The 20,640-nt window shown below is 47.0% G+C and overlaps 1 protein-coding gene across 1 annotated transcript in view; it reads left to right on the top strand.

Annotated features, from left to right (window-relative positions):
- The window catches only part of si:dkey-215k6.1 (transmembrane protein 132C), a 442,562-nt gene that overhangs the window by 412,898 nt on the left and 9,024 nt on the right, over positions 1 to 20,640 (top strand). The window contains exons 6-7 of the mRNA XM_036979350.1: positions 17,552 to 17,757; positions 18,905 to 19,178. Of these exons, the coding sequence (XP_036835245.1) occupies positions 17,552 to 17,757; positions 18,905 to 19,178 (480 nt within the window). The remainder of the gene's footprint in view (positions 1 to 17,551; positions 17,758 to 18,904; positions 19,179 to 20,640) is intronic.

Raw genomic sequence — 20,640 nt, 5'->3', positions numbered from 1 at the left:
TTCCCCCCCAAGCAGACACATCGACGGCCCTGAACAAACTTTATTTGACTCTATGTAAACTGGAAACTACATATCCTGAGGCTGCATTCATTGTAGCTGGGGATTTTAACAAGGCTAATCTGAAAACAAGACTCACTTAATTCTATCAGCATATCGATTGTGCAACCAGGGCTGGTAAAACCCTGGATCATTGTTATTCTAACTCCCGCGGTGCATATAAGGCCCTCCCCCGCCCTCCTTTTGGAAAAGCTGACCACGACTCCATTTTGCTGCTCCCAGCCTATAGACAGAAACTAAAACAGGAAGCTCCCGCGCTCAGGTCTGTTCAACGCTGGTCCGACCAATCTGATTCCGTGCTTCAAGATTGCTTCGATTACGTGGATTGGGATATGTTCCGCATTGCGTCAAACAACAACATTGACGAATACGCTGATTCAGTGAGCGAGTTTATTAGCAAGTGCATAGGCGATGTCGTACCCACAGCAATTAATTAAACATTCCCAAATCAGAAACCGTGGATTGATGGCAGCATTCGCATGAAACTGAAAGCGTGAACCACTGCTTTTAACCAGGGCAAGGTGACCAGAAACATGACCGAATATAAACAGTGTAGCTATTCCATCCGCAAGGCAATCAAACAAGCTAAGCGTCAGTATAGAGACAAAGTAGAGTCACAATTCAACGGCTCAGACACAAGAGGCATGTGGCAGGGTCTACAGTCAATCACGGACTACAAAAAGAAAACCATCCCCGTCGCGGACCAGGATGTCTTGCTCCCAGACAGACTAAACAACTTCTTTGCTCGCTTTGAGGACAATACAGTGCCACTGACACGGCCCGCTACCAAAACCTGTGCACTCTCCTTCACTGCAGCTGACGTGAGTAAAACATTTAAACGTGTTAACCCTCGCAAGGCTGCAGGCCCAGACGGCATCCCCAGCCGAGTCCTCAGAGCATGCACAGACCAGCTGGCTGGTGTGTTTACGGACATATTCAATCAATCCTTATCCCAGTCTGCTGTTCCCACATGCTTCAAGAGGGCCACCATTGTTCCTGTTCCCAAGAAAGCTAAGGTAACTGAGCTAAACGACTACCGCCCTGTAGCACTCACTTCCGTCATCACGAGAGACTAGTCAAGGACCATATCACCTCCACACTACCTGACACCCTAGACCCACTCCAATTTGCTTACCGCACCAATAGGTCAACAGACGACGCAATCGCAACCACACTGCACACTGCCCTAACCCATCTGGACAAGAGGAATACCTATGTAAGAATGCTGTTCATCGACTACAGCTCTGCATTTAACACCATAGTACCCTCCAAATTAATCATCAAGCTTGAGACCCTGGGTCTCGACCCTGCCCTGTGCAACTGGGTACTGGACTTCCTGAAGGGCCGCACCCAGGTGGTGAGGGTAGGTATCACCATCTCCACCCCGCTGATCCTCAACACTGGGGCCCCACAAGGGTGCGTTCAGAGCCCTCTCCTGTACTCTCTGTTCACCCACAACTGCGTGGCCATGCACGCCTTCAACTCAATCATCAAGTTTGCAGACGACACTTACAGTGGTAGGCTTGATTACCAACAACGACGAGATGGCCTCTAGGGAGGAGGTGAGGGCCCTCGGAGAGTGGTGTCAGGAAAATAACCTCACACTCAACGTCAACAAAACAAAGAAGATGATCATGGACTTCAGGAAACAGCAGAGAGAGCACCCCCCTAACCACATCAACGGGACAGTAGTGGAGAGGGTAGAAAGTTTTAAGTTCCTCTGCGTACACATCACAGACAAACTGAAATGGTCCACCCATACAGACAGCGTGGTGAAGAAGGTGCAGCAGTGCCTCTTCAACCTCAGGAGATCTCAGCAGTGCCTCTTCAACCTCAGGAGGCTTGTCACCAAAAGCACTCACAAACTTTTACAGATGCACAATTGAGAGCATCCTGTCAGGCTGTATCACCACCTGGTATTGCAACTGCTCCGCCCACAACCGTAAGGCTCTCCAGAGGGTAGTGAGGTCTGCACAACACATCACCGGGGGCAAACTACCTGCCCTCCAGGACACCTACACCCGATGTCACAGGAAGGCCATAAAGATCATCAAGGACAACAACCACCCGAGCCACTGCCTGTTCACCCTGCTATCATCCAGAAGGCGAGGTCAGTACAGGTGCATCAAAGCTGGGACCGAGAGACTGAAAAACAGCTTCTATCTCAAGGCCATCAGACTGTTAAACAGCCACCACTAACCTTGAGTGGCTGCTGCCAACATACTGACTCAACTCCAGCCTCTTTAATAATGGAAAAATGTATGCAAAAATGTATCACTAGCCACTTTAAACAATGCCACTTAATATAATGTTTACATACCCTACATTACTCATCTCATATGTATATACTGTACTCTATACCATCTATTGCATCTTGCCTATGCCGTTCTGTACCATCACTCATTCATATATTTTTATGTACATATTCTTCATCCCTTTACACTTGTGTGTATAAGGTAGTTGTTGTGGAATTGTTAGATTAGATTACTAATTGGTTATTACTTCATTGTCGGAACTAGAAGCACAAGCATTTCGCTACACTCGCATTAACATCTGTTAACCATGTTTATGTGACAAATAAGATTTGATTTGCTGGCTGTGCAAAAGGCCCCCAGTTCCGGAGTCTTGAACGATAGGATCATTCCCTCACTCTCCTGCAGCTGCTGTAATGGTGAAAAGAGGTAGGTCAGTGTCATTCGTCGTTAGACGGTCCAACTTTTGCCTACTCCTCAGCAGCTCTCTGAACAAGCCCGGTAGTGCAGCATGGACCCGCTCCACCACAGCCTACTGCAGCAGCCTGGTTGAATTCATGGAGGAATCCCACTCCAATGTCGCTGGCAGATTTCCACCTAGCCTCTTCTTGCAGGTCACCCAACTTAGTGAACACCGCTCTCACAAGCCTGGCCCAGCAACCTGGCAGAGATCAGCACTCTGGTCTGAATGAGTGGGTTGTGAAACAGTGGCTCCTCCATTAGCCATGTTCCTGGCTGAGAAACGTCTCTGTGAACAGATAGTATATTTCCACGCCCAAAGCACAGCGCGGTAGAACGGAGTACTGGCTGACATATTGACCTGCTCCAGATCCAACAGGAACAGAGGCCTGTCGTAGTCAAGGTCCCCTGCTCACCCCAGAACAGCCCAACCAGCGTCTCTCCAGCACACCCCCTGCTGGTGCAGAAGTCTCTGTGCAGCTTGTTGATGGAAAGATATCACTCTGGACCCAATGTCCACCGGCCCCTGGCCCTCCTCATGTAAAGGGAGGTGTAAAACTGCTGTGCATGTCCAGTGTTTGCCAGACCAAAATAAATCCACCAGTAACCTCTGCATTTGCTTGATGAGACTCTGTGGGGTGGGGTGGGGGGGGGGTCTAACACCATCAGCCTTTGCCCGAGCATTGAAGCGTCCAAGATGTTAGCAACCAGGAGCTTTCCCCTGAAAGTCATCAGTGGCAACAACCACCACTATTTAGATAACTTAGCTGCAACCGTCTCCACCAGCCCCTCCCGGTTTCTCTCCAGAAACTATGAGATCCCCAAGAACTCCCCTAAGAACTTCATCCCTACTCTGCCCCACTGTAACCCCCCAGGAAGACTAGGATATGCTGTTCTGGCCCACTTTAACCCCACAGGAAGACTAGGAGATGCTGCTCTGCCCCCCTGTAGCCCCCCAGGAAGACTAGGAGATGCTGCTCTGGCCCACTGTAACCCCCCAGGAAGACTAGGAGATGCTGCTCTGGCCCATTGTAACCCCCCCAGGAAGACTAGGAGATGCTGCTCTGGCCCACTGTAACCCCCCAGGAAGACTAGGAGATCCTGTTCTAGCCCACTGTAACCCCCCCAGGAAGACTAGGAGATGCTGCTCTGGCCCACTGTAGCCCCCCCAGGAAGACTAGGAGATGCTGTTCTGGCCCACTGTAGCCCCCCAGGAAGACTAGGAGATGCTGTTCTGGCCCACTCTAACCCCCCAGGAAGACTAGGAGATCCTGCTCTGGCTTATCTCCCCATAATCAGACCCTCACGCTTCTCCCAGTTCACCTTAGCTCAGGGGTGGGTAACTCCAGTCCTCGAGGCCCTGATTGGTGTCACACTTTTTCTACATCCCCAGCAAACACAGCTATTTAATCAAATGTCATTCTAAACTGAAGATCATGATTAGGGGATTATTGGAGTCAGGTGTGTTAGCTGGGGCTGGGGAAAAAACTGTGACACCAATCAGGCCCCCGAGGACTGGAATTGCCCACCCCAGCTTAGCTGATGCCGCCCCCTCAAACAACACTAAAGACCTGCTAACCTCTTCCAGATCTACCTCCCCTCTAATAAACTCTGTTACATCATCAGCATAAGCTGACAATGGAACTGTCTCCCCACCTACTGCCCAGGGAACTGACCACTGCAGCCATTTCCTCAGCCTACACAGCGGGGGTTCTATGGCTAAACAGTAGAGCTGACCCCCTAATCCCTCTCCCAACTGGGACTGGCCGGCTCAGCCCACCCCTGACTTTTACCATAACAGAAGCCCCATAGTACAATAAGTTGACCCATGATCTAAACCCGATAGATAACCAGGCCAAATGCTTCCATGATCCTTAACAGATAGACATGACACACTCTATCAATATCTTTTTCTTGATCTTTCGAAATGAACCACAGATTCTGATCATACATCCTGGTGATGTCTATCACATCTCTCAAAATAAACAAGTTGTCCATTATAGTCCACCCAGGCACACAGTATGCCTGCTCCCTGTGAACTATTGTGTCCAAACAACCTTTCAGCCAATTTGTCAAACACTTGGACAGTATTTTATAATCCAAGCGGAGCAACGACACCGGCTTCCAGTTCTTCAATAGAAGTCCTCCTTCTTCGGCAGTAGTGACATAGTTCTCAAAGGACCTCTAACAGGACCCCAATGCACGCTAGAAATATTTATAAAACTTGGCTGTCAGTCCATCGACCCTCGGCGCATGGCCTGGGGAGAGCTGCTGCACAGCCGCTGTTAGTTCCTGAAACAAAATATCACCCTCCAGCAAAGCACTCTGCTAAGGCCTGAGCTTAGGCATCCGCTCATAGTCATCCTCCTCATCTCCGATGGATCCGACATCAGAGACCCTGAAGGACGACACAGAGCAAGAGGGAGAGAGGGAGCGACCATTACCTACTGTAATGGTCCGAGTTTACACCACACCAAAACAACACTACACACTATGGAACACAAAACATTCACTATCTCTTCCTGCAATATACAAGGTCAGAGGTCATCTGCTATTGGCCAAAAGAGCAGGAACCCAGACTTCATCAAAGAAATTGGAAATACAGACAATGTCATCCTACAAGAAACATAGTATAGAGGAGACGGGCCGACTGGTTGCCCTCAATGTTACAGAGAGCTGGTAGTCCCATCCACCAAACTACCAGGTGTCAAACAGGGAAGAGACTCAGCAGGGGGTATTCTAATTTGGTATAGAGCAGACCTAACCCACACTATTAAAATAGTCAAAACAGGAATGTTTTACATCTGGCTAGAAATGAATAAGGAAACTATCTCAACAGAGAAAAACGTCCTCCTGTGTGTTACCTATGTCCCCTCAATAGAATCCCTATACTTTAACAATGACAGCTTCTCCATCCTAGAGGGGTTGAGCAACCATTTCCCGGCCCAGGGTCATACGCTAGTCTGTGGCGACCTAAATGCCAGAACTGGACAAGAACCTGACACTCTTAGCACACTGGGGGACAAACACCTACCTGGAGGTGACAGCATTCCCTCCCAAATATGTCCCCCTAGACACAACAATGTCAAAACAATCAACAAAAATGGGTCACAACACAACTCATGCAGCTCTGTCGCTTGCTGGGTCTGTACATAGTCACCAAATTCAATCCTTTCTAGACAACTTCCTGGACAAAATATTTCTCTGTAATAGTAAAAGGTGTAAACTTGACCGTAGAAAGCAGTATATTTGACGTCCAGCTTCCCTATCAACATTTGAAGAAGACAACCAAAGAAAATTAACAAAATGACAAATGTGTTGATGAAGATTGCAAAAACCTTTGAAATAAATTGAGAAACCTATCCAACCAAAAATCATAGAGACCCAGAAAACCTACCCCTTTACTATGGTGAATCACTAAAACAATACAGAATACACTACGGATAAAGAAGGAACAGCACGTCAGAAATCAGCTCAATGTAATTCTTGAATCCATAGACTCTAACCACATCTGGGATAATTCTTAGATATGACGCCACAAGATTTGCACACCTGTGTTTGGGGAATTTCTCCAATTCTTCCCTGCAGATCCTCTCAAGCTCTTTCATGTTGGATAGGGAGCATCGCTGTACAACTATTTTCAGGTCTCTCCAGAGAGTCCGTGCTCTGGCTGGGCCACTCAAGGACGTTCAGAGACTTGTCTCGAAGCTACTGCTGCGTTTTCTTGGCTGTGTGCTTAGGGTCATAGTTCTGTTTGAAAGTGAACCTTGTGGTGGAAATTCTATCCTTAATCAATAATGAGGAGAGGCAAAATGAATAATCAGTCAAGGTATTCATTTTATTATAATACTTGTTACAACAAGGAGGCTTGTCACCTCACAGGTGGTGGAGTGAGAGCACCCTGAGTGGAGTTGGCTTCTGTGTTATATACTATCTCAGGATAGGTCAGGATAGGTCAGGATAGGTGCAACCTCAGAGATGACCTACAACAATTCCAAACACCAAGCCCACACATCCTGTGCCAGACCTTCGGCCCCAAATACAAAGAACTTGTTGTTTTGTTCAGTACTTAGAACTTAGGACATTTGTTGTTACATTGTTCTCTCCCCTAGTTCAAGGTGGAAAACTATCTCCGCCTAGGAGAAGGTGACTGGTGCACAGATACTGTGGAGACAAGTGAATGGTTCCCCATTACTCACGCCATCCCTTCACATGGTTTTCAATAAAGACACACAGTTCACATATGGAAACAATGTTTCCTTCTGAACTCCTTGCTGATATTCTGCCTAGCAACAGGGACATGTGATAGATAAACCTGACTTCTCCCCTCTCTGGACCCCAGGTGACTGAGGCCCATATGGGAGGATGTACAGCTGCCAACCCCAGAGTCCGAAAGGAGACGTTCTAATGTCACGAGTTCAACAGTTCAATCATATAACCATATTCTTCAGATAAGACATCTCCATTATCTTTGTTACTTAGCTTATATGAGTTAGTTACAGAATCTCAAGTCCAATGCCTAGGCTTAAAGAAGTATATTTTAGCACACAAACATTAGTATTGTTTAACAGAAAATTTCCCTCACAACCTTCACCCCAGTCTGAGGTCCTGAGCGCTCTGGAGCAGGTTTTCATCAAAGATCTCTCTGTACTTTGCTCCGTTCATCTTTCCCTCAATCCTGACTAGTCTCACAGTCCTTGCTGCTGCCACCACCATGCTTCACAATAGGGATGGTGCCAGGTTTCCTCCAGACGTGACGCTTGGCATTCAGGCAAGTTCAATCTTGGTTTCGTCAGACCAGAGAATCTTGTTTCTCATGTTCTGAGAGTCCTTTAGGTGCCCTTTGGCAAACTCCAAGCAGGATTTCATGTGCCTTTTACTGAGGAGTGGCTTCTGTTTGGCCACTCAATCATAAAGACCTGATTGGTGGAGTGCTGCAGAGATTGTTGTGCTTCTGAAAGTTTCTCCCATCTCCAAAGAGGAACTCTGGAGCTCTGTCAGAGTGACCAAGTGATTATTGGTTACCTCCCTGACCAAGGCCCTTCTTCCTCAATTGCTCAGTTTGGCCGGGCGGCCTGCACTAGAAAGAGTTGTATTGGTTTCAAACTTCTTCCATTTAAGAATGTTGGGGGCCACTGTGTTCTTGGGGACCTTCAATGCTGCAGAATTGTTTTTGGTTCCCCAGATCTGTGCCTCAACACAATCCTGTCTCTGAACTCTACGGACAATTCCTTCGACCTTCGGCTTTGTTTTTGCTCTGACACTGTCAACTGTGGGACCTTATATAGACAGATGTGTGCCTTTCCTTTTCATATCCAATCAACTGAATGTACCACAGCTGGACTCCAAACAGGTTGTAGAAACATATCAAGGATGATCAATGGAAACAGGATGCACCTGGCTCAAGTGGTCTGATTACTTATGTAAATAAGGTATTTCTGTTTTTTTAATTTTTGTATTAATACTTTGGCAGCAACAACAGAAACGTTATGTGGTATTGTGTGTTGATTGATAAACAGTTTGTGTTTAATCCATTTTAGAATTAGCTGTAACGTAACAATATGTGGAAAAAAATCAATTGGTCTGAATACTTTCAGGAAGCACTGTATATCAATGAATTGGCGAGAGCACTAGAACAGTCTGCCGCACCCGGCCTCACCCTACTAGAATCTGAAGTCAAATGTCCACATGTTTGCCGTTTTCAGCTCCTAGATCTTCTTCACAGATTCTGTCAGTCCTGGGCCCTGACAGTAAATCTCAGAAAGACAAAAATAATAGTGTCCGAAAAAGGTCCAGTTGCCAGGACAACAAATACAAATTCCATCCAGACACCATTGCCCTATAGCACACGAAATGTACCTCGGCCTAAACATCAGCGCCAGAGGTAACTTCCACAGAGATGTGAACGATCTGAGAGACAAGGCAAGAAGGGCCTTCTTGCCATCAAAAGGAACATAAAATTCGACATCCCAATTAGGATCTGACTAAAAATACTTGAATTCGTTATAGAACCCATTGCCCTTTATGGTTGTAATGTCTGGGGTCCACTCACCGACCAAGAATTCACAAAATGGGCCAAACACCAAAAGTCCTCTTTGTACAACGTAAACAACAAAATAATGCATGCAAATTAGGCCGATACCTGCTAAATATCAAAATTCAGAAAAGAGACGTTAAATTCTACAACCACCTAAAAGGAAGCGATTCTCAAACCTCCCATAGCAAAGCCATCACCTACAGAGAGATGAATCTGGAGAAGAGTCCCCTAAGAAAGCTGGTCCTTGGGACTCAACACAAACACAAACAGAGCCCCAGGACAGCAACATAATTATATCCAACCAAATAATGAGATAACAAAAAGATAATTAGTTGACACATTGGAAAGTATTAACAAAAACCTGAGGAAACTAGAATGCTATTTGGCCCTTATCAGAGAGGCTACATTATGTCTACACAGACCCACAAAGAATTATAAACCAAATCCAATTTTTAAATCTCCCATATCTATTAGGTGAAATACCACAGTGTACCATCACAGCAGCAAGATTGGTGACCTTTTGCCACAAGAACAGGGCAGCCATTGTAAATACAACCCATATTTATGTTTATTTATTTTCCCTTTTGTACTATATATATTTGAAATGTCTTTATTCCTTTGGAGAGAGAGAGAGAGAGAGAAGAGAGAGAGACAAGAGAGAGAGAGAGACAAGAGAGAGAGAGACAAGAGAGAGAGACACGAGATGAGAGACAAGAGACAAGAGACGAGAGAGAGAGACAAGAGAGAAGAGAGAGAGAGAGACAAGAGAGAGAGAAACAAGAGAGAGAGAGATGAGAGAGAGACACGAGACAAGAGAGAGAGAGACACATTAGACAAGAGAGAGAAAGACACAAGAGACGAGAGAGAGAAAGAGAGAGAAGAGAGAGAGACAGGAGAGAGAAGAGACAAGAGAGAGAGCGACACAAGAGATGAGAGAGAGACAAGAGACAAGAGAGAGAGACGAGTCAAGAGAGAGAGAGACAAGCGAGAGAGAGACAAGAGACAAGATAAATAAAAGAGACACGAGACAATAGAGAGACAAGAGACAATAGAGAGACAATAGAGAGACAAGAGAGAGACAAGAGAGAGAGACATGAGAGAGGCAAGAGATAGAGACAAGAGAGAGAGACAAGAGAGAGAGACAAGAGAGAGAGACAAGAGAGAGACACGAGAGAGACAAGAGAGAGACAAGAGAGAGAGAGACAAGAGAGAGAGACAAGAGAGAGAGACACGAGAGAGAGAGACACGAGAGAGAGACAAGAGAGAGAGACAAGAGAGAGAGACAAGAGAGAGAGAGACAAGAGACAAGAGAGAGAGAGATGAGAGAGAGAAAACAAGAGAGACAAGAGACAATAGAGAGACAAGAGAGAGAGACAAGGGACAATAGAGATACAAGAGAGAGCGACAAGAGAGAGAGACACGAGAGAGAGACACGAGAGAGAGACAAGAGAGAGAGAGAAGAGAGAGACAAGAGAGAGACAAGAGAGAGAAAAGAGACAAGAGAGAAAGACAAGAGAGAGAGAAACAAGAGAGACAAGAGAGAGACAAGAGACAATAGAGAGACAAGAGAGAGAGACAAGAGAGAGACACAAGAGACGAGAGAGAGACAAGAGATAGAGAAACAAGAGAGAGAGACACGAGAGAGAGACAAGAGAGAGAGACAAGAGACAAGAGAGAGACAAGCGACAATAGAGAGACAAGAGAGAGACACGAGAGAGACACAAGAGACAAGAGAGTGAAACAAGAGAGACAAGAGAGAGACGAGACAATAGAGAGACAAGAGAGAGAGACACGAGAGAGACACAAGAGACAAGAGAGAGATATGAGAGAGACAAGAGAGAGACAAGAGAAAGAGACAAGAGAGAGAGAGAAGAGACAAGAGAGAGAGACAAGAGACAAGACAGAGAGAGACAAGAGAGAGAGAGACAAAAGACGAGATAGAGAGCGAGAATAGACAAGAGAGAGAGACAAGAGAGACACGAGAGAGACACATGAGACAAGAGAGAGAGAGACAAGAGACAAGAGAGAGACAAGAGAGAGACAAGAGACAATAGAGAGACAAGAGAGAGAGACACGAGAGAGACACAAGAGACAAGAGAGAGATATGAGAGAGACAAGAGAGAGACAAGAGAAAGAGACAATAGAGAGAGAGAGAAGAGACAAGAGAGAGAGACAAAAGACAAGACAGAGAGAGACAAGAGAGAGAGAGACAAAAGACGAGATAGAGAGCGAGAATAGACAAGAGAGAGAGACAAGAGAGACACGAGAGAGACACAAGAGACAAGAGAGAGAGAGAGACAAGAGACAAGAGAGAGACAAGAGAGAGAGACGAAAGAAAGCGCGAGAGAGAGAGAGAGAGAGAGACAAGAGAGAGACGAGAGCGAGAGAGAAAGAGACGGGAGAGAGAGAGAGACAAGAGACGAGAGAGAGAGACAAGAGACAAGAGAGACAAGCGACAGAGAGAGACAATAGACAAGAGCGCGAGAGACAAGAGAGCAAGAGACGAGAGAGAGAGAGACATTAGAGAGAAGAGAGAGAGAGACAAGAGAGAGAGATACAAGAGAGAGAGATAGACAAGAGAGAGAAAGAGAGAGAGACAAGAGAGAGACGAGAGCGAGAGAGAAAGATACGAGAGAGAGAGACAAGAGACAAGAGAGACAAGCGAGAGAGAGAGACAATAGACAAGAGAGACAATAGACAAGAGCGCGAGAGATGAGAGAGAGAGAGACATTAGAGAGAAGAGAGAGAGAGACGAGAGAGAGAGAGACAAGAGAGAGAGAGAGACAAGAGAGAGATGAGAGAGAGAGACAAGAGAGAGATAGACAAGAGAGAGAAAGAGAGACTTACTGATTAGGAGGAAAGTATTGACTTTAAAAGCAGTTAGTTTTGCATGAGAGATTAGTCAATGAGTTTCCCATCTCTGTATGTAATACCTCAGATGCTATCAAAGTGTTTTCAGTTTCACAATCTGTTAAAACACACTGATGTATGCCAATATATCAATGTTGTATAATTTCTACTGCTGGTCTCCACTACACTTTCTCTCAGCCTATTGATAATCACTTGAATCCTTTTCACCCTCTTAGTAACAACAGAACACTGACTGACTCGTGTTTAATTTTGTATAGTTTCTACTGCTGGTCTCCACTACACTTTCTCTCAGCCTATTGATAATCACCTGAATCCTTTTCACCCTCTTAGTAACAACAGAACACTGACTGACTCGTGTTTAGAAAAACACTTTAAAAAAGGAACTCAACTGCATGGTGTCCATATTAGGACAGCCTCAATCTCAGCAGAACTTCTAATGTGGACTCTCTCTGCCGCACCTGCTGTCTCTAACTCTGAATGATCGACTTTGAAAAGCCAACTGACATTTATTCCTGAGGTGCTGACCTGTTACACCCTCTACAACCACTGTGATTATTATTATTTTACCATGCTGGTAATCTATTAACGTTTGAACATCTTGGCCATGTTCTGTTAAAATCTCCACCCGGCACAGCCAGAAGAGGACTGGCATAGCCTGGACCCCACATAGCCTGGTTGTTCTCTAGGTTTCTTCCTATGTCCTGGTCTTTCTAGGGAGTTTTTCCTAGCCACTGTGCTTCTACATCTGCATTGCTTACTGTTTAGGGTTTTAGGCTGGGTTTCTGTACAACACTTAGTGACATCGGATGATGTAAAAAGGGCTTTAAAAAATACATTTGATTGGTTGACATACCTTTATCTCCTTATGACGTAGTTTGTTCCTGTGATGTTAGGTGAGGACATGTCCCTGGTTTTTGCTCTATAACAGAGGCCTCGTGCCGTGCTCCTCTTTCCAAAATATAGACAGAGATTAAGTCCAGAGATTAAATCAATTTTTCAGTATCTTCAAACGCCATGGCTCAGCAGTTTGGACACAGACACAGGTCTTTGTTTACACTAGGGCTTGCATCAGGCTGAAAATACATATTTTACTATCCCTATGGGACACTAGCTTTCTTACTGCTTGTTTTTACACCAGTTATCCAATGTAACATCAACAAATAAATCAACATTCAAATATGAGGGCCTCCCGGGTGGCGCAGTGGTCAAGGGCGCTGTACTGCAGCACCAGCTGAGACTCTGGGTTCGCGTCCAGGCTCTGTCGTAACCGGCCGCGACCGGGAAGTCCGTGGGGCGATGCACAATTGGCCTAGCGTCGTCCGGGTTAGGGAGGGTTTGGCTGGTAGGGAAATCCTTGTCGCACCAGCGACTCCTGTGGCAGGCCGGGCGCAGTGCGTGCTAACCAAGGTTGCCAGGTGCACAGTGTTTCCTCCGACACATTGGTGCGGCTGGCTTCCGGGATGGATGAGCGCTGTGTTAAGAAGCAGTGCAGCTTGGTTGGGTTGTGTCGGAGGACGCGTGACTTTCAACCTTCGTCTCTCCCTAGCCTGTACGGGAGTTGTAGCAATGAGACAAGATAGTAGCTACTAAAAACAATTGGATACCATGAAATTGGGGTGAAAAAGGGGTAAAATTCAAAACATATGGACAGTAACATAGCGTGGATAATTGGCACCCTATTTCTCAATATTGTGCACTACTTTTCATCAGTGCCCTGTGCCAGGAGTGGACAAAATAAATGGAATAGGGAGATCATTGAAATAACTTTTTTGGGGGGGTCCACACTAACTAAGACAGCTGTGAATACTTGTAGCTACATCCTGGTATCTATTGAATTGGCTGCTTCTACTCTCTGGCCATATTCAGGAATGTGATGGGAGGCCAGGACAGGCCGAGGCGGCAGATGCCTGGGAACGCTCGGGCCTCCGATATCACAGCCGAAGTAACACCTGCTCCTCACTCTAGAGGGAAAAAAAGAGTGTGAGAGAGAGAGAGAGCGAGAGAGAGAGAGAGAGAGATAGAGAGACAGAGAGAGAGAGAGAGAGAGACAGAGAGAGAGAGAGAGAGACAGAGAGGCAGAAGAGAAAGGGAGAGAGAAAATGGGTGGTGGGAGAAAGAGAGCGAGAGAAAGAAAGAGAAATAAAAAGATTGACAGAAGAAAGCAAGTCTCTTTGATGATAACAAGTCCAGTGTTAGAGGGACTGACGGACTGAGGGAGACGTCGAGGGAGAGCGGTGGTGATAAGCAACTAGGAGGATGAGAGGCAGAGACACAAGCTTCTTATCAGATCTCCTCCTCTGTGTCTTAATTGTGGAAATGCGAAGCACAGTAATTAAATCACCCACGGGAGATCAGATTCTGATTGCCGTCTGCGTGTTCAGTGAGATACACGTGAGAGTGAGGGAATGAACGTTGTCGTGTGTGTTTTTTTTTTTTGCTGAATAGAGTTTGTCTTATCAGATTGCAAATTGCGAGCAATTGCTCTTGTAGAATGATTCATCAAGGATTTGTTTTACTGTCCACGCGAGACACTCGAAGGATATCTCCCATTGTTTCACTGCTGTCCGCGCTAAATTATTTTTCACTTTCCGCTCTGATTCCAATTTCCAATTGAAGTCACCAGAGGAGGCTGGTGGGAGGAGCTATAGGAGGACAGTCTCAATCTAATGGCCGGAATGGAATCAATGGAACGTCATCAAACAAATCATACATATGGAAACCACATGTTTGACTCATGTTTGACATTCCAGCCATTACAATGAGACTGTCATCCTACAGCTCCTCTCACCAGCCTCTTCTGGAGGTCACGCAACATGTGCACGCACCCACACACACACACACACACACACACACACACACACACACACACACACACACACACACACACACACACACACACACACACACACACACACAGACACACACACACACACACACACACACACACACACACACACACACACACACACACACACACACACACACACACAGACATTGCATGACTACACACCAACCTATTCAGCACAATGGACAGTGTGACTACAGCACTGTACAGTACGGCCTGACCTGGATCCTTTGTCAGCAACCAAACCATACAGCCTTGCTGCCTGTACATACAGATCGGCTGTGTGCATCACAGCATGGTGTAAAAGCACAGCACACTAGATGAAAATCTAGGATTTTGACCCAGGAGTTAAAACACATTTCAACCCTTGTCACCAGGGAAATTAAATAATTGTGTGTCTGCCTTTCTCTTACAGATTTTGACCAAGGCGAGTGTGGCAAAAACAAATTCTGAATCTGTATGATCAGCTAGACATTCAGAGAACCTCATTTCAAAGCTTTTAGAGACAACATAACCAATGATATGTTTAGTATAGAATTACCCTTTCCTCTCCTTGTTATTTCAACATGCTTCACTGCTCTAACAGAGAGGTGATTATCTGAAACGGACTGCTCTCTCCCGAGTGTCCCTTCCCTGACCCCTAGAATGAGATGTTCACACAGCATTGAATGGACCGTGAAGTCAATGCCGAGTAGAGGTGGCAGCTGACCGCCCAAGCTCTGACACGGTTCGGCGTGTATCCCACGGCAACGAACCACTGCTGCTAATGTTAACCACCAGGGTGTCATTAAGTATCCAAGGCCACATTAATCTATCATCACATCAGAGATAGAGAGATCGAGAGGGAGGACAAAGGAGGGAGGGAGGAAAAAGAAAGATGAGGTTTGAGAGAGGTCATGAACTTGTTAGGGGGAGTGAAGGACTAAAATGGGAGGAGACAGATCGAATGCCATAATCAACAACTAGGACAATTTCAGGTAACGTGTGGAAAATTGTCTCAAATGCCAACGTGATCACTGGGGAGCACCGAGTTAGATTAGGGTGGAATCGAAAATGACAAATCTATGCTTCCTCATCTGGGCTCAGTGGCTAAACGTTCAACAGTGCACTTCTTTCTCAGATGTTACCTGGTCAAGACTGCACGGTGTCCATATTAGGACTGCCTCTATCTCAGTAGGACTTGTTTTCAATCTCAGTAGGACTTGTTTTCAATCTCAGCAGGACTTGTTTTCAATCTCAGCAGGACTTGTTTTCAATCTCAATAGGACTTGTTTTCAATCTCAGTAGGACTTGTTTTCAATCTCAGTAGTACTTGTTTTCAATCTCAGCAGGACTTGTTTTCAATCTCAATAGGACTTGTTTCAATCTCAGCAGGTGTGAGGCATGTAACATTCATAACATTGTATAATTTAGTCATCAGCATAAAAACATATTCCTCATTATTGATCGTTTGATTATGTTTTACATTATGAACATAGATAGTTTTCACCCCATTATGTTATCCTTCTTAAACGACCCCTATAGAGTAAAGTGGGGCCTGAGTATTGTATGTACAGTAGTAATGACAGCCTTACGGGTGAATGGCACTTGATAATTCCAATCCTTCTCTTCACACTGTTCTGTTGTTGCTCTGGGTTACAGTTTCCCCTCGGTTCAGATCTAGAATCAGATTCCCCTCACCAATCCTAACCTTAACCATTAGCTGAGGAAAATGCAAAACTCACCCAGGATCTCACCATGTACACCAGGATCTCACCATGTACACCAGGATCTCACCATGTACACCAGGATCTCACCATGTACACCAGGATCTCACCATGTACACCAGGATCTCACCATGTACACCAGGATCTCACCATGTACACCAGGATCTCACCATGTACACCAGGATCTCACCATGTACACCAGGATCTCACCATGTACACCAGGATCTCACCATGTACACCAGGATCTCACCATGTACATCTTGAACAGAACACATGGAAAAAGATCATTTTGAAGATCACTTTTGAAAAATCTAATACTCATCTTTCAAAAAAAGTGCACACAGCAGGTGAAGAAAAGGTAAATGTTGCGAATTGTGTGCAGAAACCGTTGGTGACAGGTAAATGCTGTGTGTGAAATTCAGAAACCGTTGGTGACAGGTAAATGCTGTGTGTGAAATTCAGAAACCGTTGGTGACAGGTAAATGCTACGTGTGAAATTCAGAAACCGTTGGTGACAGGTAAATGCTACGTGTGAAATTCAGAAACCGTTGGTGACAGGTAAATGCTACGTGTGAAATTCAGAAACCGTTGGTGACAGGTAAATGCTGTGTGTGAAATTCAGAAACCGTTGGTGACAGGTAAATGCTGTGTGTGAAATTCAGAAACCGTTGGTGACAGGTAAATGCTACGTGTGAAATTCAGAAACCGTTGGTGACAGGTAAATGCTGTGTGTGAAATTCAGAAACCGTTGGTGACAGGTAAATGCTACACGTGGGATTCCAAGAGGCATCCATGCAAGGTGGCAGCTAATACTGCTCATACTGATTCTTACTGTACTGCTCATACTGATTCTTACTGAGGCCTGTAGAAAAACACCCATCATGCTACAACGGACACACCACAACAAACGTGGGGCTTGAAAGCCACAAAAGGTCACACACTCATACGTTCATACACACACACAGTGCACACGGGCCACTCATGTCACAAACACGCACGCACACACACACACTCATACACACACACGCACGCGCGCACACACGCACGCACGCACATACACACACACTCATACACACACGCACACACAAACACACACACACACATACACACACACACACACACACACACGCACACACGCACACACACACACACGCACATACACACACACACACACACACACACACACACACACACACACACACACACACACACTCACACACACACACACACACACACACACACACACACACACACACACACACACACACACACACACACACTCACACACGCATAACCGCCAGGACTCTGCTTTGTGCCCTCTCAGGTGTCTCCTGGCTGTGATACAGTCCTTGTGAATGGGAAGGAGATGCGTGGTAGACAGTCTCTGATGGTCAACTTCACCTACCTGTACCTGAGCACCCAGCTGGAGCTGACTGTGTGGGTGCCTCGTCTGCCCCTGCAGATGGACGTGTCTGACACGGAACTCAGCCAGGTCAAGGGATGGAGGGTGCCCATCTTTTCCAACAAGAGGTGAAAAGAGAGAGAAAGAGAGAGAGAGAGAGAGAGAGAGAGAGAGAGAGAGGGGGGGAGGGAGGGATGCAGGGAGGGAGGGAGAGAGGAGGGAGAGAGGAGGGAGAGAAATATGGTGCGTATGAGTGTGTATTCCTGTTCCATGTACTATTCTAAATGTTTTACCTGCATGTGGGTTTGGGAAATGATGTGTTGTTTTGGGCATGGTGTGTGTATAGGGCTTTATTTTCTACTGCAGGATGTGGGTAGTAAGTGTGAAACAACACTATGGAAAAGAAGCCAGCACTTCCTGCTATTTCCTGCCAGGTCAAGGTTTTGACTGATACAGCTGTTACTAAGGACGACTATTATTAGGTCATATTCTTGCATCACTCACTGCTCACAGCTTCTGACATGCATGTACCTACAGCAGACTAGGCATAGGCTTACTGAATACATCTGTCAAGCCATGGCACATTGAAGCATTGGACGCCTTCTTTCCCCATTTAGTCGCAAGTACATGTTATGGTCTCGCTCTCAAGGTTCAATTTCATGTTGCTCTGTCATGTGATTCCATTTGGAGCCCGAGGTGTGAGGGGAGGAGGGTGCTGCTGTTGTTACCGCCGATGTCTGCCTGTCTGTCTGCCTGCCTGTCTGCCTGCCTGCCCAGCCAACGACCTTCATTCTCTCTGCAGGGCCCATTTTTCAATTTGGCCAATTTTTGTTTCCCTGCCTTTAAAGACGGCCCCCCCACCAGTCACCACACCGAGGCGCCTAGCCCTCTGGGAAATGGGGCAGGATTCCTGTAATCTCACCAGTGTTTTAGACACAAGGAGGGTGGGTGGTGGTGGTGGTGGTGGTGGTGTTGGGGGTGGGGGGGGGGGGGGGGGGGGGGGGGGGGGTTGTTAAAAGATGTGTGTGGTCACATAGGTTTTTGTAAGTGGTTTTTCATCTTCATTCCATTACACAGAGCTGAAAAAACATCTAAAACTCCAGATGCTGCGGAGTGAAGATTCTAGACGACATCAAACCACTACTGTGCTTTTTGAACAGGCTTTTCCAGTGGATGAATGTTTTGCCAGCCTACTGGTGTTAGCATGAATAGCATGTGCTGCAAGGGCAGTTGGTTCATGACCAACATCTCTATGTCCCTCTTCCCCCTCCGTAGGCCCACCCGCGACAGTGAGGATGACGAGGATGATGAGAGGAAAGGCAAAGGCTGCACGCTACAGTACCAGTATGCCCTGGTGAGGGTGCTCACCCACTTTGTAGCGGAGCCAGCAGCCCCTGGCGGGGAGCTAGTCTACATGCTGGGGGTGGACTGGCAGGCAGACATCACAGACCTGGTTCTGGACTACCTGAAGGTGGAAGACCCACGCATTGCCCGGCTGCTGGAGGGACGCGTCCTGATGGGCAAGGACCTGGGCATCACCACTATCCAGGTACACACTTAGCCCACTGAGCTAAAGCCTAGGCCTCATCCCCATCCAGGTACACACTTAGCCCACTGAGCTAAAGCCTAGGCCTCATCACCATCCAGGTACACACTTAGCCCACTGAGCTAAACTCTGGGCCTCATCACCATCCAGGTACACACTTAGCCCACTGAGCTAAACTCTGGGCCTCATCACCATCCAGGTACACACTTAGCCCACTGAGCTAAAGCCTGGGCCTCATCACCATCCAGGTACAGACTTAGCCCACTGAACTAAACTCTGGGCCTCATCACCATCCAGGTACACACTTAGCCCACTGAGCTAAACTCTGGGCCTCATCACCATCTAGGTACACACTTAGCCCACTGAGCTAAAGCCTAGGCCTCATCACCATCAGCGTGGTTCCCAAAACATCTTCCGCTACACAGATACCATGCCGTCCAAACCAGATCTGAGAGTGACACTTTGTAGACTTAACCAGTGAATGAGATCTGCAGGGAACTGTCTAAGTCACCAATCATGGCCGTCTCAGTCACCAACCATGGTCGTCTCAGTCACCAATCATGGTCGTCTCAGTCACCAATCATGGCCGTCTCAGTCACCAACCATGGTCGTCTCAGTCACCAACCATGGCCGTCTCAGTCACCAGCCATGGCCGTCTCAGTCACCAACCATGGCCGTCTCAGTCACCAGCCATGGTCGTCTCAGTCACCAACCATGGTCGTCTCAGTCACCAGCCATGGCCGTCTCAGTCACCAACCATGGCCGTCTCAGTCACCAACCATGGTCGTCTCAGTCACCAGCCATGGCCGTCTCAGTCACCAACCATGGCCGTCTCAGTCACCAGCCATGGTCGTCTCAGTCACCAACCATGGCCGTCTCAGTCACCAACCATGGCCGTCTCAGTCAATAGCCATGGCCGTCTCAGTCACCAACCATGGTCGTCTCAGTCACCAACCATGGCCGTCTCAGTCACCAGCCATGGTCGTCTCAGTCACCAACCATGGCCGTCTCAGTCACCAACCATGGTCGTCTCAGTCACCAACCATGGCCGTCTCAGTCACCAGCCATGGCCGTCTCAGTCACCAACCATGGCCGTCTCAGTCAATAGCCATGGCCGTCTCAGTCACCAACCATGGTCGTCTCAGTCACCAGCCATGGCCGTCTCAGTCACCAACCATGGCCGTCTCAGTCACCAACCATGGTCGTCTCAGTCACCAGCCATGGCCGTCTCAGTCACCAACCATGGCCGTCTCAGTCACCAGCCATGGTCGTCTAGGTCACCAACCATGGCCGTCTCAGTCACCAACCATGGCCGTCTCAGTCAATAGCCATGGCCGTCTCAGTCACCAACCATGGTCGTCTCAGTCACCAGCCATGGCCGTCTCAGTCACCAACCATGGCCGTCTCAGTCACCAGCCATGGTCGTCTCAGTCACCAACCATGGCCGTCTCAGTCACCAGCCATG

The sequence above is a fragment of the Oncorhynchus mykiss genome, chromosome 6 (genome assembly GCF_013265735.2).
Source record: "Oncorhynchus mykiss isolate Arlee chromosome 6, USDA_OmykA_1.1, whole genome shotgun sequence".
In the NCBI taxonomy this organism is placed as follows: Eukaryota; Metazoa; Chordata; class Actinopteri; order Salmoniformes; family Salmonidae; genus Oncorhynchus; species Oncorhynchus mykiss.
This window is presented reverse-complemented; position numbering and strand designations above follow the sequence as displayed.